At 43.7% G+C, this 27,164-nt stretch overlaps 1 protein-coding gene across 2 annotated transcripts in view; it reads right to left on the bottom strand.

Annotated features, from left to right (window-relative positions):
- Positions 1-13,605: 13,605 nt before the first annotated feature.
- SH3D19 (SH3 domain containing 19) overlaps positions 13,606-27,164 on the bottom strand; it is a 76,392-nt gene continuing 62,833 nt past the window's right edge. For both annotated transcript variants that reach the window (XM_072121436.1, XM_072121445.1), the window contains exons 19-21: positions 23,390-23,576; positions 16,965-17,059; positions 13,606-15,489 (exon numbers count right to left, since the gene is read on the bottom strand). In XM_072121436.1, coding sequence (XP_071977537.1) covers positions 15,382-15,489; positions 16,965-17,059; positions 23,390-23,576 — 390 coding nt within the window. In that variant the 3' untranslated portion in view covers positions 13,606-15,381. The remainder of the gene's footprint in view (positions 15,490-16,964; positions 17,060-23,389; positions 23,577-27,164) is intronic.

Below are 27,164 nucleotides of genomic sequence, written 5' to 3'. Positions count from 1 at the left end.
CAATCAATGATTTTTAAAGGAGTTTCTTCACTTTGAAGGTTTTTCTAAATGGTTATTAACATCTAGTGTCTGAAAGCCTGACTAGGGGGACCTGTAATGATAAATGATTTATCAGAAGTGTTTGGTTGCCATGAGCAACTAGGTAACTTAATCAGAGCTCATATTTCATTTTCCCACAGCAATTTATTTTCTAAAAGCTGAGCTCTGGTTGGTTGCCATGAGCAACTAGAACAGTTTTGGCTCTGACACTTCTGATCTCATAAATTAGGGGGGAGTACTAAGAAGTACTTGGTACCACTGCCAGTGCTACCCTGTTTCCACGAAAATAAGAGTCTTAATTTTTGCTCCTAAAGAGACACTAGGTCTTTCAGGGGATGTCTTGAACAAGAAATTACATTTATAAACAAAAAAAATCTACTTCTCTAATATCCATATGACTCTACAAACTCTCAAATGACTCTAACATCCTTATGACTCTCAACTCTGAATTTCATGCTGTATTTCTTGTGACTCCATTTCTGTTAGAATTATTGGCCCCAGTCTCATGTTTAGTAAAAGCACTTTCCATAAATGACCTTTAGGGTGATGCCACACATGGCGTTTTGAAACAGTTTTTGGTCTGTTTTTAAGCAGTCCGTTAAAAAAAAAAGCATGCGTTTTTAAAAAACATCCGTTTTTGACAGGTTTTCCGAATTTGCGCAATAAAAAATGGACTTCCATGAATTCTTCCCCATGTCACAACCTTCTGCAGCATCTAAAAGATTTCCTAATGCTAATATATGGCATGGGGGGAGCTGCTGCAATGGCTGAGGCCTTATATTTCTAAGCCTGAACAATATTGTACTGGGTCTTATTTTCGGGGGATGTCTTATTTTAGGGGAAACAGGGTATTAAATCCTAAGGCTCAATGTTTTGAAGGAAACCCATGAAGCACATCTTGCACACCACACCAAAGGTCCCACAGCATTTCCTCTAGTGAGTTGCTTTGCATGTTGTTGAAATGAGTTGTTACTGAATTATAAAATGACGCCTCAGCATTGTAAGCCTGTGATTTGAGTTGACCAGGTGTTCCTGAGATGACCTGAGTCGGGCTTCAGCACCTCCTTCCTCCATGCCACCTACCAAGCTGCAGCACAGACGTGGTATGGACTGTGCAGGGGGCATAGCTACGAGAGGAAGAGGCTGTTGTAGCCTGACTTGGCTTCGCTCAGGAACACCAGACTGACTCAATTCACTCTATTACAATGCAGAGTGGGGGTCATTTTATATTTCCGCTAAGTCCCCCATGACGGCCCAACCTGGAGGATGCCCCTTGACCTCTGCAGGGACAGGAAGAAGAGAGGTTACATGCTCCCCCCCCCCCCCCCCCCCCCCATATCCTCCCGCCAGTGTTCTTCCTGTCCCTGCTGAGGCAGGACAAGAGAGGTGCCCTCTCTCCTCCACGGGGGCGAAGATTCCATAGGGAACTCACGGGTAGTCCTGGCTGGCTAAATCCCGGGGGGCTGGGGCGTTTGGTCGGCTTCGTGCCTTCCCTTTCGCTGCCCTTCCAGTCCGTTTACCTTGGCCGCCGCTCCGCGATCCTAGTGTGGGCGCGCGGCGGCCGAAGAAACTACATTTCCCGGCGTCCTCGAAGTAGACCGGAAGTAGCGGTTCACAGGACCGCAATGCATCCTTGGGAACGGGAGCACGGCGTGGTGGCCTCTATAGGGGGATGGGCTCCCCATTAAGGTATTTAAGACACCTGGAGCAGGTTAGTCACACTGATCTCAGGTCTAAGATCTGTGTGTGACGCTGCGGTGCTCCCGTGTTGTTGTGTTTTCTGAACTTTCCTGTGTGCTTCCCCCGGCTCTATGATGGCTGATGAGGCAGACCCAACCTCCCTGCATCCTCCGGTCCCTGTAAGTGGGGTCATCTGTGCAGGTTTGGGCTTTTTTACTGTGTGTAAAGATAGCGGGTCATTTATTATCCTCCGCTTGCCTTTTCAGGAGAAAGACCAGGGGTCTAAAGGGAAAGGCAAGGAGGATAAAGGGGATAAGACAAGCAGGTCTGAAAAACCCGAGAAAAGTCGACTTGGGAAGTGTAACGTGTGCTCACTCTGTCTGACTCATACAAAAAGCCGATTTGCAAGTCTTGCATCGTCAATCCTATGAGAGGAAAAAACGTCCTTCTTAGATGAATTGAAGGGGTTTATTGAGGAGAAAATAAGCTCTTCAGTGGCTGCTGCTACATCCCCACCGAGTAAGAAACCTAGAGTGGAGCCGGATTCTTCTATATCTGAGGAGGGGGATGACTCTGAAGCTCCCTCATGCTCATATGTGGAAGATGATGATCCTATGGACTCACAAAAAACAGAGGATACACGTCATCTGTTTCAGTTTGAGGAACTTGATGGTCTCTTAAAGGCAATAAGGCAGACCCTGGAAATCGAGGAGATTCTCCCTCCCAGGTCTAAGGAGGAAGAATTATTTGGGGGATTAAAGGCAAAACGTCAGAGGGTGTTCCCTCTGAACGACACCTTAAAGGAGCTGGTTTCAGAGGAATGGCGAGAGCCAGAAAAGAGAGTCATTGTGTCCAAAAACTTTAAGAAGAGACTTGTTTTTGAGCCAGAGGAGTCCAAGGTGTGGGACAATTGTCCAAAAATGGATGTGCAAGTCACAAAAATAGTAAAGAAGACTGATCTTCCATTTGAAGACGCGGCACAATTAAAGGACCCGATGGATAGGAAGTCTGACTCTCTGTTAAGGAAGGCCTGGGAGACATCCATGCTCAATCTGAAGACTAATTTAGCTTCTACCTCAGTGGCGAGGAACTTGCTGTACTGGCTAAATGAACTGGAATCCCACATCAAGGAGGGAACTCCAAGGTCAACAATCCTTGGAGAACTTTCCTTTGCTAAAATCAGCAACAGCTTTCCTTGCAGATTCAGCGGCCGAGGGAATCCGTTTTGCTTCCAAGGAGGGAGCACTCACTAATTCTACACGACGGGCACTGTGGCTGAAACAGTGGAATGGTGATATCCGGTCCAAAGCAAAATTGTGCAGCCTCCCCTTCTCAGGGGAATTCGTGTTTGGGCCAGAATTGGATGCTATACTTGAGAGAGCATCAGATAAGAAGAAGGGCTTTCCTGAGAGATCGATACCCAAGAAGCAGCCCTTTCAGGATTTTAAAAAGGATTCCTACAAGGATAAAGGGAAAAGGGGACGCTGGAGCTACCCGAAAGGAGGTAAAGGGAGAGGGTTTCTGTTCTCCACCCCAACAGACCCTAATAGAAACAAAAAACAATGATGCCATAGTAGGGGGAAGATTGCTAAGGTTCAGAGGAGAATGGACAAAGATCACTTTAAATCTCTGGGTCTTAGATATCTTACTGCATGGTTACAATATCGAATTCTTCAAGCTTCCCCCTACAAAATACATGCCACCTTTGTCATCTATGTCACCTACATCCCACAACTTAATATGGCAAAAAGTAACCTCCCTTTTGTCATTTGGAGTGATTATACCTGTCCCACAAGATCAAGAGAAATCTGGTTTTTACTCTTCTCTTTTTTTGGTAAAGAAACCGATTGGCACAAACCGGCTAATCATCAACTTGAGAGGTCTCAACGAATGTATCGTCTACCGAAAATTCAGGATGGAGTCGGTAAGATCAGCCACACACATTATTCACAGAGATGCATTAATGTGCACTATAGACTTAAAAGATGCATACTATCACATCCCTATACACCCTTTCTCACAGAGATTTCTAAGGTTTTCTGTCCTGTCTCCAGAGGGTTCTACACTACACTTTCAATTTTGTGCATTTTCCTTTGGAATATCATCTGCACCAAGAACCTTTACAAAGGTGATGGCAGAGGTGGTGGCGTCTCTCAGACTACAGGACGTACTGATCGTCCCGTACCTAGACGACCTGCTTGTTATTGGCCAAGACAGAGAGAGCTTACTCTTTTCAAGAGATCTCACCCTGAAAACTTTAGAAAAACTGGGATGGATAGTAAATTATCAGAAATCAGAACTTTCCCCAGCTACTGTGAGGAAATTCCTGGGAGTAAACTTGAACTCTGTTTACCAAATGTCGTTCCTTCCACAGGACAAGGGGGACCACATCAAGGATCTGATAACGATGTTCAGGAAAAAATCGGTGATCTCCATCAGAGAGGCAATGAAGATCCTGGGCTCTCTAACAGCCTGCATCTCCTCGGTAGCCTGGTGCCAGGCCCATTCCAGAACACTCCAGGGATGGATCTTAAGATCCTGGAACAGAAGACAGGAGGATCTGGACAGGAAAATCCCGATTCCACCTGCCGTCAAGAAAGACCTGTTATGGTGGTTGGAAGACGGAAATCTGAGGAAGGGAATATTTTGGTCAAACAGCCCTTATATTCCAATCCAAACAGATGCAAGCCAGAGGGGCTGGGGGGCAGTTATGCCTCAGCATTTTTCCCAGGGTACCTGGACGGAGGAGATTACAAGAAGGTCCTCAAATTTCCGGGAGCTGCAAGCAGTATGGGAAGCCCTCAGCGCAAACACTCCTCTTCTCGCCCACCATCACCTTCTCATTCTGTCGGACAACAGAACAACACACCCTGTCAATATCTGCCACCCATCTAAAGGGCACGGAGAACTCAAGGGCAGACTTTCTAAGCAGAAGAAAGATCCTACCAAACGAGTGGAGTCTCAAGGAGGAGATCTTCCAGGAGCTAACATCTTTGTGGGGCTATCCTCTAGTGGACCTGTTCGCAACAAGGGAAAATACCAAATGCCCGCGTTATTTTTCTCTGGAAAAAGGGGAGAACAAGGAACAGCTGGACGCCTTCTCTCACTCCTGGGACATTCCACTAGCCTACGCCTTCCCCCCAATTCCCCTGATCGCCAGGGTCCTGAGAAAGATATTCCAGGAAAACACCAGAGCCATTTTCATCTGCCCAAACTGGCCGAAGAAAAGCTGGTATCCACTCTTGAGAAGAATGTCGCCACAGGATCCAGTCATTCTTCCACTGTCCAAGGACCTACTACATCAGGGTCCAATCCATCATCCAAATCCGGGAAAATTGCAGCTGGCTGCCTGGATCCTGAATCCAGTTTCCTAAGTTCTCAGGGACTCTCGTCTGAAGTCATCAAGACCCTGAAGGCCAGTAGGAAACCAGTCACTTTTGCCATCTACCATAAGATATGGAAGAGGTTCTGTTCCTTCTGTAAGGACAGTCCACCTTCCCAGGCTAACCTTAATATCTTGCAGGTGCAGAATTTCTTCAAAGGGGTTTGGAGCTGGGATTGTCCACCAGCACCCTGAAGGTCCAGGTGTCGGCGCTTAGTGCTTTCTTCGACCAGCCTCTCATCGAGCACAGGTGGGTCAAGAGGTTTATTAAAGCAACTTCTAGGTTAAAGCCCCAGACTGTTAAATCATCAGCATGGGACTTAACTCTAGTCTTGAATGCCTTAATGAAGGAACCATTCGAACCTATTGACTCCTCCAGTATAAAGAACTTAACACTTAAGACGGTTTTCCTGATAGCCATCACTTCTGCTAGAAGGTTAGGTGAACTTCAGGCTATATCGATTAGGGAACCCTACATGAAAATTCTAGATGATAGAATTGTATTGATGTTGGATCCAAATTTTGTTCCCAAGGTGGTTTCTGACTTCCATAGGAACCAGGAGATTATCCTGCCCTCCTTCTGCGAGAACCCTTCCTCAGCAAGAGAACGAGAATGGAGTTCTTTGGATGTAAGACGTTCTGTCCTAAAATACTTACAGATCACTGAGGCCTGGCATATTGACTCTAATCTTTTCATCCAATTTCAGGGAAAAATAAGGGAAAGAAGGCGTCGAAGGCAACTATCGCAAGATGGCTGAGACTGGCGATTGCTTCATGCTACGACCTACAGAAAATACCGATACCATCAGGAATCCGAGCTCACTCGACCAGGGCTATGTCCACATCCTGGGCGGAAAGAAGAGGGGCGTCACTGGATCAGATTTGCAGGGCTGCAACATGGTCTTCATCTACTACGTTCTCTAAGCCAGTGATTTTCAACCTGTGTGCCGCGGCACACTAGTGTGCCGCGACACAAGGTTGAGTGTGCCGCGGGGGAAAGATCCCCGGGGTCGAGCTGCCGCCGCCCCCCCGTTTTCTGCCCCATACTTACCTCCATGCCCCGCGCCGGCGATCCACCCATCTTCTGTAGCTCCTGTACCGCGCGGCCCATGTCACGTGACTGACGCGACCTGACGTCAGGTCGCGTAAGTCACGTGACCAGAGGCGCGCGGTGCAGGAGCTACAGAAGGTGAGCGGATCGCCATTAGGAGTGAAGGTACGTGGAAGAAGACATCAAGGGTAAGTATATAGGGTTATTATTTGTATAGGGAAGGAAGCTAGGGTCTTTTTTTTTTTTATTAGTAAAGGTAGGCTGGGGCTTTTAATTAGTAAAGGGGGGCCTCTAGGGCCTTTTAATTAGTAAAGGGGGGCCTCTAGGGCCTTTTAATTAGTAAAGGGAGGCCTCTAGGGCCTTTTAATTAGTAAAGGGGGGCCTCTAGGGCCTTTTAATTAGTAAAGGGGGGCTTCTAGGGCCTTTTAATTAGTAAAGGGGGGTCTCTAGGGCCTTTTAATTAGTAAAGGGGGGTCTCTAGGGCCTTTTAACTAGTAAAGAGAGGCCGCTACGGGCTCTTAATTTGTAAAGGAAGGCCGCTACGGGCTCTTAATTTGTAAAGGGAGGCCGCTAGGGGCTCTTAATTTGTAAAGGGAGACCGCTAGGGTCTTTTAATTAGTAAATGGGGGCCGCTAGAGGTTTTTATTAGTAAAGGGAGGCAGCTAGGGCCTTTTTATTAGTAAAGGGAGGCCGCCAGGGGCTTTTTATTAGTAAAGGGAGGCAGCTAGGGGCTTTTTATTAGTAAAGGGAGGCAGCTAGGGCCTTTTTATTAGTAAAGGGAGGCAGCTAGGGCCTTTTTATTAGTAAAGGGAGGCAGCTAGGGCCTTTTTATTAGTAAAGGGAGGCAGCTAGGGCCTTTTTATTAGTAAAGGGAGGCAGCTAGGGGCTTTTTATTAGTAAAGGGAGGCCGCCAGGGGCATTTTATTAGTAAAGGGAGGCAGCTAGGGGCATTTTATTAGTAAAGGGAGGCCGCTAGGGGCTCTTAATTAGTAAAGGGAGGCAGCTAGGGGCATTTTATTAGTAAAGGGAGGCAGCTAGGGGCATTTTATTAGTAAAGGGAGGCAGCTAGGGGCTTTTTATTATTAAAGGGAGGCCGCTAGGGACTTTTTATTAATAAAGGGAGGCAGCTAGGGACTTTTTATTAGTAAAGGGAGGCAGCTAGGGGCTTTTTATTAGTAAAGGGAGGCCGCCAGGGGCTTTTTATTAGTCAAGGGAGGCAGCTAGGGCCTTTTTATTAGTAAAGGGAGGCAGCTAGGGCCTTTTTATTAGTCAAGGGAGGCAGCTAGGGGCATTTTATTAGTAAAGTGAGGCAGCTAGGGGCATTTTATTAGTAAAGGGAGGCAGCTAGAGGCATTTTATTAGTAAAGGGAGGCAGCTAGGGGCTTTTTATTATTAAAGGGAGGCCGCTAGGGACTTTTTATTAGTAAAGGGAGGCCGCTAGGGACTTTTTATTAGTAAAGGGAGGCAGCTAGGGACTTTTTATTAGTAAAGGGAGGCCGCCAGGGGCTCTTAATTAGTAAAGGGAGGCCGCTAGGGGCTCTTAATTAGTAAAGGGAGGCCGCTGGGGGCTCTTAATTAGTAAAGGGAGGCCGCTAGGGGCTCTTAATTAGTAAAGGGGGGCCTCTAGGGACTTTTAATTAGAAAAGGGAGGCCGCAAGGGGTTTTTTATTAGTAAAGGGAGGCCTTTTATGACTGTTTTAGTGTCATTTTGTGCTATTTTAGTTGGTGGTGTGCCCCAGGATTTTCTAAGTATAAAAAGTGTGCCGCGGCTCAAAAAAGGTTGAAAATCACTGCTCTAAGCATTATAGACTGGACTTGCACTTATCAAAAGATCTGGCATTTGGGCGCAAGGTGTTACAGGCTGTAATCCCTCCCTAAAAGCTTACTAATTTTGTAAGTCTCCAGGTTGGGCCGTCATGGGGGACGAAGCGGAAATTGTGAATTAGATTACTCACCGGTAATTCTATTTCCGTTAGTCCACCATGACGGCCTATATATTTTCCCTCCCAGTTGGAAATTCTTATTTCTGTGTTTTTGCTTTCAGATGAGTTTTGTATGTGGAGCAAACATACTCATAAATCTGATTGTATCTTCCTCAGCATGGTTATTTTGTAATCACTGGCGGGAGGATGCGGGGGGGGGGGGGGCATTTAACCTCTCTTCTTCCTGGCCCTGCAGAGGTCAAGGGGCATCCTCCAGGTTGGGCCGTCATGGTGGACTAACGGAAATAGAATTACCGGTGAGTAATCTAATTCACAATTTCACAGGAGCCACTGACTCATTTCAATATAATCATGCACAGTAACCTTCTATAGTAAATGAGGTAGGACCTTTTGGTTTGGAGAGCTAGATGTGCCTGGCAGGAGCTCTTGAAGCTAATCTCTAGGCTGTGGGAAAGGCACAGCGTATTGTGGATTTGTCTGCAGCACTGATGGTATAATGCAAATTCATGTTTAGAATAGGTTAAATTAAAAAAAAAAACAAAATCCCAGACAACCTCTAACACCTGTAGTAAGGTTACTGATGTGTTAATGCCAGGTGTCTGCTGCATATAACAAGCACAAGTCCTTTCCTGTCATCAGGAGTCCTTTCTGGATCCCATAAAGAATAGTGTACATATTGCCAAAGTGTTTTTATAGTATAGGTGGCTTTTTTCTGAGATGTTGGATCAAAATTTACCTTTCTGTATGTAGAGTGGTGACTATAGTCCCATCGGAGGGTCCATTGAGGAGTGCCCCCTCACTCTTGCATCAGTTTTAATTTTAAAAAAATTCTAATTGAGTAATTTCTACCTGATGTGGTGCACTACATTAAGGCCGGCGCCACACGTAGCGCTTTGTCTGCGCTTGCAAACGCAGACAAAGTCGCGCCCACCGGGGCGGGCTTCGGCCGATCGCATCGGCGTTTCTATGGAAGTGCTACGTGTGGCGCCGGCCTAAGGGTGCGTACACCTGTGGCAGTAACACATGCGTTTTCACACACTTCAGAACACATGAAGAGATTTTGCCTGATTACAAAGCTGTTAGTGTGTGTTTTGTAATAGGGCAAATCTCCTCAGTTGTTCTAATGCATCTGAAAACACATGCATTACTGCCATGTGTGAACACACCTCTAGGGGTTTTAGACCTTTTTTGGACAGTTCTGTCTAGTCTGAAAGGGTGTGGCCCAAGTTGAGCACCAAAATTTAGTCAGAAAACAAAACTTAGACCAACTAATAGCTGGTATAATGTGTCTCTAGTTCAAAACTAATGGTGCAGAATACGATGAAGGGAGTTTGAGACTAGTTCCAGCCTTTAACCCCTTAAGGACGCAGCCATTTTGTAGCTTAAGGCTCAGCCCGATTTTTTGGATTCTGACCTGCGTCGCTTTATATGGTTATAACTTTTGAACACTGTTACTTATCAAAGCGATTCTGAGATTGTTTTTTCCCCACATGTTGTACTTCATTTTAGTGGTAAATTCTGGCAGATAAGTTTTGCGTTTATTTACAAAAAAAAGAAAATATGATACATTTTTTGAAAAATTTGCCATTTTCGAAATTCTAAATCATTGCGTTTTCAGGCAGATAGATTTACCACCTGAATAAGTTACTGAATAACATTTCCCATTTGTCTACTTTACATTTTCATAATTTCTGAAATGTCTGGATAATTTATTTTGATGTCACGCGGCTTACAAATAGAATATCGCTTTTCCGGATTTTCAGAATTGACTATTTTGGGGATAAATACAGTTTTGAATGAAATTTTACATATTTAGCATCAAAACCCCCTATATAATCTACCCAAATTTCAAATCTGCACCCCTCAAGCTATCAGAAACAGCTTTTACGAAGATTGTTAACCCCTTGAGATCTTCATAGTAATTGAATCAAAATGGAGGTGAAATTTAGAATGGTCATATTGTTCCCTTATACGTTCATTTAGCACTAAAATTTACACATTTCCAAAATATAAAAAGAGAAAACCCACCATACAATTTGTTCTACAATTTCTCCTGAGTGCAGCGACCCCCCACATGTGGCTGTGACTTGTTTTATGGGGGCACAGCGAGGTGCAGAAGGGAAGGAGGGCGCTGCAGCTGCCAGGATTTTAGTTTCCTCATTGGCCCCTTTTGAAGGCTATAAAATTTTCGCTTTTTCGTTATTGGGGCCATGTGACGGCATTTTTTTTGCGGGATGAGATGCTTTTTCCATTGTTACCATTTTGGGGTTGGTATCACCTATTGTTGAAAATTTAGGAACTTTTTTTGAGGGCAGGAGTAGAAAAGCATCAATTCTGTACTGGATTTTTTACTTTTTTTTTTTTGGTGTTCACCGTATAGACTAATAATCCTGTTATCTTTATTCTATGGATCGATACGATTACGGGGATACCAGACATGAATATATTTTCTTACGTTTTACTAAATTTGTCAAACAAAACCCTAATGTGGGGAAAAATCTATCATTTTTGTATTGCCATCTTCCAAGTGGCATAACATTGTTACTTTTTTGGCTACGGAGCTGGTTGATGGCTTGTTTTTTGCGGGACATGTTGTACTTTGCACCAGTATCATGTCTGAGTACATATGGTTTTTTGATCGCATTTTATAGCATTTTTTGTGGGATTGAAAAGGTAAAAATCATAATTTTTGGAGGGTTTATAACAGTTTTTTTTTACGGCGTTTATCGTGGGGGTTCAATAATGATTTACTTTTATTCTACGGGTTGTTACGGACGCGGTGATACTATATATGTGGGGTTTGTGTTATGATTTAGACTTTTTTTTGAGTTATATGTCTCTTTATATGTTTTGGGGGTTTGGGGCATTTTTAGTGATTTATGACTTTATTTTTTTATTGAATAACTTTTTTTTTTTACTTTTTCACTTTTATACCATGGGATATGAACAAGAAATCCTCTGATTGCTTGTTCATGATAATATTCTGCAATACTGATGTATTGCAGAGTATTATCAGTGTCAGCCTATACACTTGCATAGGCTGGCACTGTGCCAGTAAGATGACGTCACAGACGCCATCTTACTGGCAATTCTTGCAAGTAACTCTGGGGTCCAGATCGGACCCCAGAGTTGCTATGGCAACGATCGGCGCCCCCCGAAAACGGTGCGGGGGGGGCGATCGTGGGGGAAAGACCCCCCAGATGCTTGTTAGATGCCGCGGTCGCGCTGACCGCGGCATTTAACGGGTTAAGCACCCGCGATCGGAGACAACTCCGATCGCGGGTGTTACACTGGGGTGCCGGCTATTAGTTACAGCCGGCACCCCGTGTTTCCCGATGCCGGTTCGGCTCTGATCCAGAGCCGAGCCGGCATAAGCGCCGTGGCGGATATATCCGCCACTGAGCGCTAAGTCACTGCGCTCCGTGGCGGATATATCCGCCACGGAGCGTGAAGGGGTTAAAAAAGAAACTCCCCACTGGCCTAGCTCTATGCAAGTAAGCTTTCCACCATGGGATAAGGAAAACACTGGGGCACATTTAGGGCTCATTCACACAGCCGTTCATGGGGACCTACATGTGACTGCATATAGGCCCCCGTAGATGGCAATGGTGGCCTGGTGGCAGTACAGTGCCAAAGTGTTTGAGACATTTCTGGCGCACATGACACACCCTGCATTATTCACAGGCAGACACTGCTTGCACAGGTATTTAAGAAGTGTGACAGAAAACTGGCACACGGCCATTTGTAAATTTGGGTCATTGTCTCTTTCGGTACCCTGTAGGCACCCCCCTTACTACAAAGCATGACTTTCAGGAACCTAATGACATGATGCAGGATTGAGGCAATGTTTTCCTGGGCCCCTTTGGAAAACATTTGCATAATTCCCCTAGTGGCTATAAGTCATCGCTTGCGAGGTGGCCTTAAAAGTCTGCATCTGAAAAACTGAATTTGTGAAGTTTCCAATGTCCAAACGTGGAGCGAAGAGTGGAGGAGCTTTTGGATTTGAAAACTGCATCTGAAAAACAATAGTGTAGATTTGTACCGTGCTGGCCATGGAGAGCAGAAGAAGAGTGAAGAAATCAGGCGATACCTTTTTGTGTATTGACTTTTTTCTTTACAAAAAGGTATTGCCTGATTTCTTCACTCTTCTGAAAAACTGAAGGTTTGAATGCACCCTGAGGGCACCTTCCCACATGGTGTTTTTCTTGCATTTTTAAACGCATCCAAAACACAAGTGGGAGGGGGGTTCGCCTGAAACGCATGTTTCATTGCAAACGCAATCTTTCGTTTTGGATGCGCTTAAAAACGTGAGAAACACCACATGGGAAGGTGCCCAGAGGCTGCATTCACATGTTGCATACGTTTGTTACGTAATGCGAAGAGATTTGGCTCATTACATTGTCAACATTGCGTTTATCTAAACGCAAGCGTTAAAATGTTAATGCAAGCATATTGTAAACTCAATGTAATTAAGCAAAACTCTTTAGCTGTTGGAAAAACTTGTGCGTTACACGCAAACAAAATGCTACATGTCAATACAGCCTAAGGGTGAAGACACACTTGGCGTTTTTAGGCCGTTTTTGGGCCGTTTTTAGTTAGTGCGTTTTCAGATCGTTAACGCATGCGTTTTTGACCAGTTTGAATTAAGATAATTGCTCAAACCTGTCAAAAACGCATGCGTTTTCAAAAAACGCATGCGTTTTTCAACTATCTAAAAAACTAAAAACGACCCAAAAACGGCCTAAAAACGCCATGTGTGTCTTCACCCTCAGGGTGCCTCTACCCTGAGTGGGTGATGTGCATGCTTTCAATGCAAAAAATCTACGGAGAAGCCATAGTAAATTTCCCCCTTTGGAGTCTAAATCTGCACTGCTCTATTCACTGGCAGTCGTACACACCTACCATGGCACTGAAGGCTTTGTATCATATTTTGGCATAATGCTTCCATTTGCACTAGGTGCCGGTTGCACAATTGTGTACAGGAGTATTGAAGATCTGATAGGGAACGAACAGAGGAGCTTGTCTGCCTCACTTCTGTGCTGGACACAGCTCTCCTGCTAGTTACACAGGATAGCATCACATTATCTCATGCTCCCTCCAGTAGTCAGGCCTCATACACATATCGCACCCCTCCTGTCTCGATCACGGTGCTGTAAGACACTGTGTGCACAGCAACCAGGCGCCATAGATCTCTATGGGAGCCATTATATGGGTGGCTTAACCCCTTTCACGTGAAAGTATAGGGGCTGGATATTGGTACCCATAGATGCTTATGGTGCCTTTCCACAGTACAATAAGCAGGGGTGAGCAGCACTTGTTCATGTGGAAGAGGTCTTAGTTCATAGAATTTCTTGTGTTAACAAACTGTACTCTCAGAGATAAGCAGCACAACCAGAAGTGACAACTGCAGGGACAGCCAGGAAGAGACTTGGGGGATAAAATATTATTGGCGTGATGCTATAAATGTGTTTCATTCTCAGAATTAAAAAATAACATTCACTCACAGCAGATATATTATAAATTACTTTTTATTACATAACGTTCCAGTAATGCATAATTGCCCGATAAAAGATTCTAAACAAATAGTCACGTCTTGATCTACTCCTCTCCTGTAGTCACTGGGCTATTACCAAGGCATAGTTCATTCCCCACTTCCATATGTTACAATCTCTGGAGTCTGGAGACAGCAGCCATGATCCTTAAAGTGCATTGCTGATTTATGACACATGGGGTCACTTATAATATCGCTTAACACTAGAGCAGAAAAGGGGAAAATAAAACTGGCTGTTGACCAGGGAGTAAGAAAGTGTTTGCTTTGTCAGCTCTAGTTCAGATGTGTGGCTCATCATGGCGGATAGGCAGCTAATGCAATATCACGGTAATAAAGAGATGCAGTAATTACAATAAAGAAAAAGGAAACATTGCAATTGTCTCATTCTATTACCTTGACTTTACAACATGTAAAAGACATTCAGTTCTGAAGTGGTGTTTTAAGTGCAACTCCATACACTCACCATGTCTGACCATGACACATCATTATTCTATATATTTTACATTAGCAGGTTTGATCACATAGAAAAAGATGCAGTCCTGATAAAAAGTAGGATTGTATACAGTGTCTATAGGAATGATTAGAAAGATCCATTAAAGTTACCCTGTATCTGGGCATTCAAAGTTCATAGATGCACCTACATCCAAACTTCTTCCCATGTCCTAGCTTCACATTATACGTAAAAGTTGTGTTGCCTCCAGTTTTGGCATTTATTAAATCACCTTCGCAAAGCCTAAACATGCGTGGTCTGTAAAATCCTGTCAAATTATATCATATATATATCGAAACCAGATTTAAGAAAAGACTGAATTAAAAAAATAACCTCATCTTAAAGAAATGTTGGACAATTTTGTACCATTAGGTTCAGGTGATGGAGTGCGAGTCTTCCGTTCTATTACCCAACTTCTGTTCTCGGGACTATTTCCAAGGCGATTATTTCTTTTATAATTTTTTTTTTTTTTTAAGGGTCAAGAAGGGCGATGATGTTGGTTCATGCAAGGGTCAGATCACCACTGTACTAGAATTAGTAAGTGGAGCCTAAGCAAGCTTTGTATAAGAGTAAATGGACAGTACAAAAAGAATGGTTTCTAGAAACAATTTTGCATACCAGAACGAGTAAACAATGACAACTTGTACTAACGTAAAATGATAATGTAGTGATGGAGGGAAATGAAATCATTCATAGAGTATCACATGTTGCTGTAATGTACACAGGCACTAAATGGATTGCAGATACTACAAGCCCTGAAGATCCTGGCCCAGTGGAAAGGTGGCATTTTCCATAGAAAGCTACAGCCCGTGGCCATGTGGCTGTAAGATGATTTCTGCAGGATCTAACCAAGCATTGGTCACACCACTGGACTTGCAGAAATGTGTGTCTATCGTTTGCAGGGTAGACCAGAAGTAAAGTAGATCCAAAGTTGGAGTTTCTTGGCCAGTGAAATCAAGGACATTTTCTAGAAGCCCTTTACAATGCTACATGGCCTGTGATATGCATTGAACATCTCTGGCTGGACTTGATGTATTTCATACAGAACAAGCAGGTAAACAGCGCATACAGAAACCAGAACAAAAACATCTTATCCAACATAATAATAATAAAAAAAAAAAATATACACAAAAAAAAACATAGTGCAAAAATCTCACACATTATATCTATATAAAAAGTTCAGTTGGCACCGAAGGTGATAGTCTGTTTTGTGAGAGGGTACAATGCAATGTCCGCTGTATAGTGCTAACATTTTTGAACAAAGTTCTTTGGAAATATCCCAGTTTTTCCATACAGCTCTCCGCTTATCCATTCATCGTCTACCGATTCCAGTTCAGTGATTATATCACCAGCCTGTTAAAGAGAGCAAAGATTATTATGCTTGTAGTAAATCTAGTAAAGGAAATAACCAGAGATGAGCAGACCCAACATTCGGGTTGGACGCGTGACCTGGACAATCTTAGCCATGGCTAGTTGCTAGGGCCATCGGTTTGTTGGACAGACGGTTCACCTGTCAATCGGGCAATATGTCTGGCATGCAGCCAAACCCCAACCCTGAATCCAAAAGTCGGGTCCATTCATCTCTAGTAGTTACTAAGCAAAATCTGTGTAATTTATTGTGGGACACGCTGACATTTTCATTGCTACCATTTTAAGGATCGAATGTGTTTTTTAATCACGTTATTCAAATTTTTATGTAATCATTTTGGGCATTTTGATATCCAACATGCTTATGATTACATTTGTGTATTTTTATTTCTGCTTAAGGGAAAGGGTATTTGATTTGAACTTTTTAAAAATTCTTTAAAAAGCATCTACCACCAGGATCGAGGATTGTAAACCAAGCCCACTTACACACTGGTGTGCGCCCCCTCTGGCAGGATCTGCAGATCTTTTATCTTCCTATGTCCTTGTTTTTTATAGAAAAAAGGCTTTAAAAATTATGCTAATAAGCCTGAGGTGCTCCAAGCTCCATAGCTACTAATAAAGCCTGGAGTAAAAAAAATAAATAAAAAAAACAACAGGGCATGAGAAGCTAAAAGAAGAGCTGATCCTACCAGAGGGGGCACACGCTAACATGTAAGTGTGCTTGGTTTACAACCACAATCCTGGTGGTAGATGTCCTTTTTTACATTTTATTTTACTATTGTTTTAGACTCCTAGGAGGTCTAATTGCTGATACAATATACAACAATACTACAGTATTGAAATGTGTTGGAAATTTAGTGGATCTGCATTTGTAGGATCTACTATAGATCTTGCTCTATAGCCATGGGATTATGGCAAGGGTCCCAGCTGTCAAGGCAACCAATTGCCTCTGCTGCCACCCTGACAATGTCAAGGGGGCACTGATCAAATCGGAGTCCATGATCAAGTGTGACTGCACTGCTTAAAAAGGTTAACACCTGCAAATGATTCCAGCACTGATCATAGGTGTTCGAGGCAGGCGTTAGCCCTCCACATACACTCTAAGGGTTCGTTCACACGTTGCAGTTAAAACTGCATCGCAATCAGCTTTGAGGTGGTTTTAGGTGCAGTTTTGTCAATTAAACAGGTGAAAGACATGAACTGAACGAGTGAATGACATTTGTGGAGCAGGTTTCCCCTTCAAAATCAAATTCACCCGTTCAGTTCAGGTCTTTCACCTGTTAAATTGACAAAACTGCACCTAAAACCACCTCAAAGCTGATTGCGATGCAGTTTTAACTGCAACGTGTGAACGCACCCTAAACAAAGCCATGACATTGTTGTGTGTAATGCATCATTGAAGCTAGATGTAGGGGTCCCTCCATAGGAATGGATGGGTATCGATGCATTAAGGACTCTACCTTGAATGAAAGTTCATCCTCATTCTCCCCACTGAAGTCATAAAGTGCCCGAGCCTTTCCAGGTTTCCCTCCCTGAGTTTGCCACGTCGTTGCCCCTACAAGAAACAGGTAAGGCATTATATACAGTTTCCTTGTATTACAGAACAGGTATTTAATGTGGATCTAAATATGTAAAAGCAGCAGATTAAAGACTTTATAACTGAAATGGTCATTCAAGGACTGATGGGTTCAGCTAGCTAAACTAAGGGCTCATTCACATGGCCGTCTGCGGGGACATACATGCGGCCGCATGTACGTCCCCATAGATGGCAATAGCGGCACGGCAGGGATACGGTGCCACACATGTGTGGCACCGATCCGGGCCACATAACGCAAAGAGATAGAGCAAGCTCTATCTTTCGGCGTGTGTGCGGCCGCGCCGCTATTCTCTATGGAGGGAGGAGGGGTCACCTCCTCCTCATCTACAGCCGCACGGCGGGCATACTGCGTGTGAATGTACCCTAACATGTACAGAGGTCGTAAACGTGTTCAAATAGCTGACAGAAAAAAATCTGGCTTGTTAAATTTCAATTCCCTATCGTTTGTTCCTGCACAAATAAGTGGATGAGAATAGTTTCTTCCCCTCTACCCAATATAATAAACATGTATACTCAGTGGTTGTATGGTTACTAGATCAACCTAAAACCACTCTATAAGAGAAGAGTTCTGGGTCTTTTTCATATATTCTATGTAAGGCCACTTAGAGTGAGTTTGAGGTGTCCAGCTTGCATCACAATAACAGCGTGTGCTAGCTGGAATGTCTGACCCAAACGCTGAGCAACTGGAACTGCACTCGACCCTAACCATGACCATTTACAATTTACTAAACGGTTTATGGATTCAAGATAGAACACTATGTACAATCTGTTCAGCATCTCCTGCTCTATAGAATGGTGCCTGCAGATAGAACATTATGTACAATTTTCTCCGCCCTTCCTGCTCTATAACATGTTGTTTGCAGATAGGACACTATGTATAATCTGCTCAGCTCCTCTCTCTACAGACTATACTACCTGCAAATTGTTCATAGAGTTCTATCTGTAGGCAGTATCTTATGTAGAATGAGGAGCTTAATCAAGACAAGACACTATGAACAGTCTGTACAATCTGTTCAGCTTCTTATGCTCTATAACATTCTCCCTGCAGATAGAACACCATCTCTCCGGTTCCTCGTGCTATACGACACGCTGCCTGCATATAGGACACTATGAAAACTCTACTCAGTGGTCTTTCACAGGCAACATGTTATATAGCAGGAGGAACTATTTATAATCTGATTTGCTACTCCTGATCTATTACATATTGGCGACTTGGTTTAAAAAAATAAAAGGCCCACAAAACATTCCTTGCTACCAAATTTTTATCACATGTTGAAGATATTTTGTATGACATGACATTACCACATAAAACACACCAATTTTAACGATTTTAAAAAATAACATGTCAGGTATTATTACATCCACATGACCAACGAATGTCACAAATGTGTGAGAATGGAGGCCTTGACCTACAAAGGTACATAAGTGATAGCATGACCTAGGACTGAGCTCATTTTATACCAGTTGTTTAATTGCGGTTAAATGAAAGTAGAAAATAGCGTATAGTAACAAGGCCTCAGTCTGCCTGGTGTAGGAAGTCTACACACAAGTGTCAAAAGTTACAGTATTATCGGTAAATGTCATTTTCTTATTTTTCTTGCTTCTTAAATACAATATAAAATAATTTTATTTACACTTTCTGCTTTTCACAAGAAAATAGCTATAAAGTCTGTAGGGGAGATCCTGTATCCCAGAAGTGGCAATGGCAATTACAACAGTTTTGCTGTCAAATCAGAGCTCAGCGTTAGGGTCCATTTAGACGGCCGTCTGTGGGGATGTATATGCGTCTGCATATACGTCCCCATAGACAGCAATGGCGGCCCGGCGGCGGATCCATGCCGTATACGGGGAAAAGATAGAGAATGCTCTATCTTTCCCCGTATGTGCAGGCCATGCGTTGCTTTTCTCTATTGAGGGGAAGGATCACCTCCTCCTCCTTTTCAGCACACAGCAGGCATATGACTGTGTGTATGTACCCTTTATTTTATATAAATTGCTGTTAAATGAAAGCTGAGCTCTGATTGGTTGCCATGAACAACTTTATTAGTTTTGCCATCAGAAACTTCTGATAAATCTCCCCATGTAACTATCTAGAGATGACTCTGCACCCTCAGCTTTCTACTCTTTGCTATTATACATGTGAAATCTACTGGTCTTGGTTGGGCAGCATAAGATACATGGTGGCATTAGTCGTCAGCATTACAGTCTTGCAGTACTGGGGTCCTAGGTTCAAGTCCCAGGGTCAACATCTGCAAAGAGTTTGTATATTCTCTCCGTGTTTACGTGGGTTTCCTCCCACACTCCAAAACACACTGGTAGGTTGATTAGATTGTGAGCCTCATTGGGGACAGGGACTGATTTAGAAATCTCTGTGCAGCGCTGTGTAATCTGTGTGCGCTATATAAATGAAGGAATTATTATTATTATTACATGCCCTTCTGTCACTAAGGTGATAATGAAGTGGATTGCACAGTGAAAAGACATGGGAGATTGTTACCTGTTTAGCCACTAGATGTCAGCAAATGTAAAAACAAAACAAAAAATTAAACACAGCCAAAAATAAAAATGTTTTCACTAAAAAAGCATTAAAGGGGACCTCCAAACTTTAAAATCCTCCCCAGAGAAAAGACATCTTACTGTAGTGCACTTCATAAACATTCTTTCTTTCTAAACATTACTTTGTCGTCTCTCTCTCTTTTGCAACTTTACGTTTATCCCGAGTTTAGCTCTAAAAGCGGCTGCCTCTGCCCCTGCAATACCCAGTCACATAATTCTGAATACCCAGACCCAAGCCTCTTCTATAAAATATTCTATGTGCAAAATTTAGCAGAAGAAGGTGGGTTTAGGTTTTTGGAAGCTGGAATCATAACGGGCAGTATAGGGGGGTTGAGAGACAAAAACTAAAAGATGCACCAGTTGGCATCATACTTCTGGTCTACCAAGAAAGTAACTTTCACCAAGATAGAAAGTAAAATTGCGAGCTAGAAATATCAAACCTTATAACTTGCTCTACCTTGGTGGTGATTTGGAAGCCAATATACACCTGTTTAAGGGATCATTTCTCATGATCATGTCCCCAGAAAGGACTGCTGCAATAAATATTTCCTTTTACATATTTATTAAAGGGGTTATCCGGGCAAAAAGTCATTGAATAAGGAATTTAAAGGCTATAAAGAGGCTGGAATTGGCTCCGAATTGCTACAACAGACACGTAGCCAAGTTAAAGTAACATAGTAATGTGTCTTTTGTAGCAATTCTGAGCAATTGTGGATCTTCATATAGGTGGTTATGGGGACTATGGGTACCCGGGCCCTATATGAGGATCCGCTATAAAAAAAAAAGGAAAGGGAGCTGTTGACATTTGAGCAGAGGGGGGCACCTGCTTTAGACATTTCATTAAAAGGGGGGCTCTGCAGTGGACATTTCATTAAAAGGGGGCTCTGCAGTGGACATTTCATTAAATGGGGGGCTCTGCTGTGGACATTGCATTAAAGGGGGACTCTGCTGTGGACATACTATTAAAGGGGGACTCTGCTGTGGACATACTATTAAAGGGGGGCTATGCTGTGGACATTGCATTAAAGGGGACTCTGCTGTGGACATATTATTAAAGGGGGGCTATGCTGTGGACATTACATTAAAGGGGGGCTATGCTGTGGACATTACATTAAAGGGGGGCTCTGCTGATTACATTGCATTAATGAGGTGCGGCTGCTGCTGGACATTTTAGGGAAGTGGCTGCATTTCCTGCCCCCTAGGGATTATACTCAAGTCATTAACTTTTCCCATTTTTTTTTTTGGTGAAATTAGGAGCTTTAGCTTAGTATGAGGGGGGGGGGGGGATTCAGCAGGGGTAGCAGTCCACATCTCCCACACAGTCAGGGGGAGCTGGTCTGGATGGTAGTCGTGGTGGGTGGTTAAGGGAATGTGATTGGCTTTCCTAAGTTCATCATTAAATTACTTTTATGAACACTGCAAGATTAAGGATATAGAGGATGTAGAGTAGTACTTAAGTCCTAACAACCAGGCAAATGTTAATTTGGAAGCTGGGGGGGCCCTAGTCGTGTGAACAGCCTGGGGCCCATGGGATACTTAATCCACCACTGATTCTGAGCGGATTCAAGCCTCTTTGACTGGTCATGTGACCTCTACTGGCCCAATTTTTTGTGCTACTTCATGTGTTACCTCCAGTGTACTGGTTTTTATGGAGGGCCAGAGGAATCGGTCAGCTCCACCTGACACTGCATGGCTGCAAACACCACAGGCTGGACTACAGCAGAGGCATGTATACACACGGATCACAAGTCCTGCTTTACTGACGCCTCTGGTAGATGGCCAAATGGGACCAGGAAAGAGGATTGGATTTAGCAATACAGTTATTGCTGGGTTAATGGAGGGGAACAGTGAGACAAGTGCTCAGAAAGCGGTGTATCTGCTGTGAGACAGTGGATTCGTGGAAAACATAGAGCTTGATTCCACAAGTGCCTGTTGTAAGCAAGATATTGGGCACTATGGATACAGTAGCTACCGGAGAAAACCAAGAAGTTCCAGCTCATAAAAAGTAACAAGAAGACACAAAGAAATCATAAGGAACACATAGGGATATTTTTGAAATTAGGAGCTTTAGGACTGGAAAACCCCTTTTAGTAAAATTGTTTAGGAACATATACTAACAATTGGATGTTTATTAATGCTTAATGATTTCCATAACTTTTACAATGCACTTTACAGAAAAGCAACAAATCAGAACCAGGCCAGGACTACAAATCTGATGGGGAACGAAGGGAGGGGGGAATCTTATCACTCGGTAGCAGGCCTTTCTGTGTCCTCAACACAGTGACGTCTCCAGATAGGGATTAGATTCCATGGAAAACATACACATCAGAAAAATTGCTTCATAAGCAAATTTAAAGGACATCTACCATCACATTTACTGATGGGAGACTGCCCAAACTTTCCTGCTTGTTATGTTTCCCTGGGGATGGAATAGTTTTACTTATCTTCTGGAATATCTGGATTCTTCCAAAAATTTCTATATGAAAATATGCAAAGGAAAAAGAGGTGCTTCAGCTTACATCACTAGTGCGGCTTTAGGCGCCATTTTTTTTTAATATATACACGCACCCCTCTCTTAATGTAGCCTGGTCCGGACTGTCGAACTTGCAGACTGCCAGTTACGTACATTAAAAGAATGGGGTGCTCAGGTGACGCAAGGCGATTCTGTCCGCGGTGTGGTCTCATACACAGACAGGATGATGCAAGTTATACACAGGACCTTATTTTGATTTATATCGGTTGTTTTACATGGATATTCCTTCAGTATGTTTGACCTTCTTGGCGATGGCTCATCTCCTGGGAATTACTATACCTCCTATCTAACATTGTATATAAGTATGCTGGTATTCATGTATCTTAAATCATTCCTGTGTATTATATATTCCCATCTATCCTTGGATATCTAGCTCATTTATAGCTCAATTTCTGAGGGTATATATTTCTTTGGAGACATGTTATAACTGGTACTGTCTCCATTGATTTAGGCCTTGTTTACCTGTCAGTGATAGATCAACGTAATGAAAGCTTATGTGTCTACCCCTTTTAGTCAGTATTGTCTGGTGTTATATTTGTGCCTCTCTACGTATGACATGTTATTAGATTTATTGTACTTTATGATCTATTAAAGCATTGACTTTTAACTTATGCCGACTATGATTATTATGTAGTCTCCCCTAATTTTTGGTAGGTGCTCTAGTGACGTAAGCCTGAGCGCCTCCGGCTCATTTGCATATTTGTATAATGACATTTTTAGAAGAATCCAGAACATGAGGTAAGTTTGGGCAGTCTACTATGAGTAAATCGGATGAGCATAAAATATATTCCTGCTAAGTGTTTTGTAAGATTTCATTTTCAACATCAAGTGCCAATGTAATGATCAATACTCTTAAACCTATTTCTTATTGACGGGAATACGTACGTTTGGCTATCAATTTTCTACCATCTAAAACGAAAGCGATGTTTCTAGTTTTACGTTATGGAGATTGTGTGCACCCAGACATTTCAGTCGCAACACAGTAGAAAGTGACAACTAACGCCTCGCTGTCAGAGGCACTTATACCCCTCAGGAGAACCTCATACATTATTCACACTTCCCACTGATGAACTGAAAAGATTTGACATCTCTCTCTAAAACAGTAATCTCTCTCTTCATCAAAGTTGTGGCAGCAACGTCCTGATCTTAGAGGGATTGGAAGACCTTCACAGGAGGCTTTGACACACTAAATGACGTACCTGAGCAGAGCTGTACAAACGCAGCCGGCAGAATCCCTTCTCTGCCATTCAGTCGTCCTTTGTACCACTCAGAGTCCAGTCTTTCGATAATCAAAATCTTGTCTCCTTTTCTAAAGGGCAAGTCGTCTTCGGTCTCGGCGGTGAAATCATAGAGCGCTTCATACCATTCCCCAGAAAGCCGGTTTAGCTGTGATAGGAATCATAAGAAACCAAGACATAAGTAGCTAAGATACTTCATTGTAGAAAAGTGTTAGGCTACATTCACACGACTGTTGGGGGGGCGTATATACCAAATGCTGGCAATCGGCGCACGGAGCGGTATGGATAGATACTGTGCAGCACGGTACCGTTCTGTACCCGGGGAAAAGATAGGACGTGTAGTATCTTTCCCTGTATTACATCGCCATGTATCTCTATGGAGAGGGGCTTGGTAACCACTCCTCCTCTCCCGTGCGCCGACTTGTGCTACTTTAGCGTGAATGTAGCCTTACTATTGGCGAAGACTAATGACAGGGATGCTCCAGATATCACACAGCCATTACATATGGACCATTTCCAGAAACACAACATCACAGTCATTTATGATCAGTCACTGCCTACCTATATAGGACTAGTGTCCTGTACTGAAAGCATGATTAGAGTATAGGTCTATAGTCACACAATGAATCCCTGCATCATAGATGACAAGACAGGTGTAAAAAGTAATAGGTGGAGGTTGTCCAATGCACAGTATTATGTTTTATTTACCCAGGGTGCAAAAACCCATAATTTCCATGACGTCCCCCATGACGGCACCTGGAGGTTGCACCTTGACCTTTGGTAGGGACAGGAAGTTGCGAAGGTTATAAGGCCCCTCCTCTGCCGCTGTTCCCCAGTGTATTCCTGTCCCTACCAAGGGTCAGGGTTGCGAGACCTCGTCTCTCCCCTTGGGGGGGGGGGGATGAAATTAGAAACCCCCCCCCAGGACTAGTCGCGAGCGGGGGCTGTACCTCCCTTCCTGGCTGGGTGTCCTGCAGGACGCGTCCTGGCTCCCCTCCTCCTGCGGCCTGGAGCTGAAGCCGAGGGGAGCATGGGTCTCCGGACCCTGGATGAGGTGCCTCCCGGCTTCCGGGCGCTACCTCCCACAGCTATTGCCTCCTGTGAACGCCGGTGCGTACTGCGCGACGGCCGTGTATCGCCGGCCGGTTCGCGCATGCGCAGTACGCCCGACTTCCGGGTTGGGTCACGTGACTGTTAAAGAAGCCATCTGATTGGCTTAGAAGGTGGCGGGAAGTTTAAAAGTGCTTCCTGCTTTGTGTCAGCCTCTATACCACCAACGAGTTCACTACTGAAGCTGTGGAAATATCCTTTACTATGGCGGACGACCTTGGTTCTTCCCCCATTGTCCCGGGTACCGTGAGTACAACCAAAAAACTTTGCTTAAAGGGGATAAAAATTTGTTGTGCATTATTGTTTGGATTTTAATATAGTCTGTCTCCTTGTCCTAGGACGACTCTTCTAGACCTAAGGACAAGGAGAAGAAAGACAAAGACCCCAAAAAAGGAAAATATGTTACTAAATCAAAAAGATGTCATTCCTGTAACATAAGATTATCAGATTTGTATCCAAAATCACTATGCTCTGAATGCCTAGCCAGGGCCTTACAACAGGAAAAGGAGTCAATGTTAAATGAGCTTAAAGCGGCCATGCGGGAGGAATTCCAATCCTCTCTTATGATGTTTACCAATTTAAACCAACCGGTACCGGGACTAGGTCCTGAGCCAAATCCCGAACCTGAACTAGACCAGGATCCGGATTTATATCAAGAGCCAGCTCCTAAAAAACTTAGATCCCTTGATACTGATTCGGACTATGATAAACACTCTGCGGCTCCTACCTATTCTTGGAAGGACTCGCTTGATGACGTCTCCTCGGTGTCCGAGGATAAAGGAACCTCAAAATACCTCTTTTCTAATGAGGAACTGGATAACCTCCTTAAAGCTGTACGCAATACGCTTAACGTGGAAGAGGTGGTAGAGCCAAAATCCATTCAAGACGAACTGTTTGGAGGGTTAAAATCCAAAAGGAAAAGGGTTTTTCCCATAAATCAGACCCTAAAAGATATTGTCCAAGAGGAATGGAAGAATCCTGAGGGGCGGGCAAACATCACTAAAGAGTTCAGGAACAGGTTACTCTTTGACCCCAAAGAGACAGAAACCTGGGACAGCCCCCCCAAGGTAGACATCCAAGTGTCTAAGGTGGTGAAAAAAACGGACCTGCCATTTGAGGACTCTTCCCAATTAAGAGACCCCATGGACAGAAAGGCTGATGCCCTACTCCGTAGAGTCTGGGAATCTTCCATGCTTAGCCTCAAGTCTAACATAGCTGCTACTTCGGTAGCGAGAACTCTGTTCTTTTGGTTAGGAGAATTGGAAGACCACCTTAAAACAGATGCGGACAGGAATCTCCTTCTACAGACGATACCGCTGCTGCGTTCAGCGACAGGTTTTCTTGCCGATGCTTCAGCAGAAAACATCAGACTGTCAGCAAAAGAAGGGGCACTATCTAATTCAGTCCGCAGGGCTATTTGGCTTAGACAGTGGGGAGGGGATGTAAAATCCAAGACAAAGCTCTGCAACATCCCATTCACAGGAGACTTCATGTTCGGCGCTGAACTGGATACTCTTCTGGAAAAAGCCTCTGATAAAAAGAAAGGTTTTCCGGAAATTAAGAAACCCCAGAAAAACTTTTCCTTTCGGAATTCCAAAGATCCTAAAGACTCCAGAGGCAGAGGAAAACAGGGCCGCTGGTCCTTCAACAAAGGTGGAAGAGGCCGAGGATACCTATTCTCCAACCTTCCACATCAATCAAAAAAACAGTGACTACCAGGTAGGGGGGCGTCTTCTTTTCTTCTTCCACAGATGGGAAACGATCGCATCAAACAAGTGGATCCTGAGTATCATCAAATCAGGTTATCAGATAGAATTCAGCTCCCCTCCACAACAAAAATTTCTTGTCTCCAACCTAACATCTCGGAGAATGACAATACAGCTATGGAAAAATCTTCAAGAATTGTTAACAATGAAGGTAATTGTTACAGTTCCCAAAGAAGAAGAAAAGAAGGGCTTCTACTCCCCCTTATTTCTTGTGAAAAAGCCAAATGGGACCCTTCGACTTATTATAAACCTCAGGCGGCTAAACAAGAACATAAAATACAAATATTTCAAGATGGAATCAGTAAGGACAGCTACCCCACTAATTCCTCCAGGCGCACAAATGTGCACCATCGACCTAAAGGACGCCTACTATCATGTCCCCATACACAAAAATCATCAGAAATTCCTAAGATTCGCGGTGGAACCACCTCAAGGGAAGGTCTGCCACTTCCAATTCAGAGCCTTGCCCTTCGGAATTTCATCAGCCCCCAGGACCTTCACAAAGGTCATGGCAGAAGTGACGGCATTCTTGAGGAAAGAAGGAATCTCAATTATTCCATATCTGGACGACCTCCTCATAGTGGCAGACTCGACCCTGACTCTTCTCAATCACAGAGATCGGACAATACGAACCCTGGAAAATCTGGGCTGGATTATAAATTTCCAAAAGTCTCATCTAGACCCCCAGAGGGAGACAAGATTCTTAGGAGTAATGTTAGATTCCAGGCGCCAAACTTCTTTTCTTCCACAAGACAAGAGAGAATCCCTTACCTCTTTCATAGACAAATTCCAGGGGAAAAAATCATGCAGCGTCCGTTCAGCCATGAGACTGCTAGGTCACTTAACAGCTTGCATAAATT

Source organism: Engystomops pustulosus, chromosome 1 (assembly GCF_040894005.1).
Source record: "Engystomops pustulosus chromosome 1, aEngPut4.maternal, whole genome shotgun sequence".
NCBI classification, from domain to species: Eukaryota; Metazoa; Chordata; class Amphibia; order Anura; family Leptodactylidae; genus Engystomops; species Engystomops pustulosus.
Note: the sequence above shows the minus strand (reverse complement) of the source record. Positions and strands in the feature narration are given on the sequence as shown.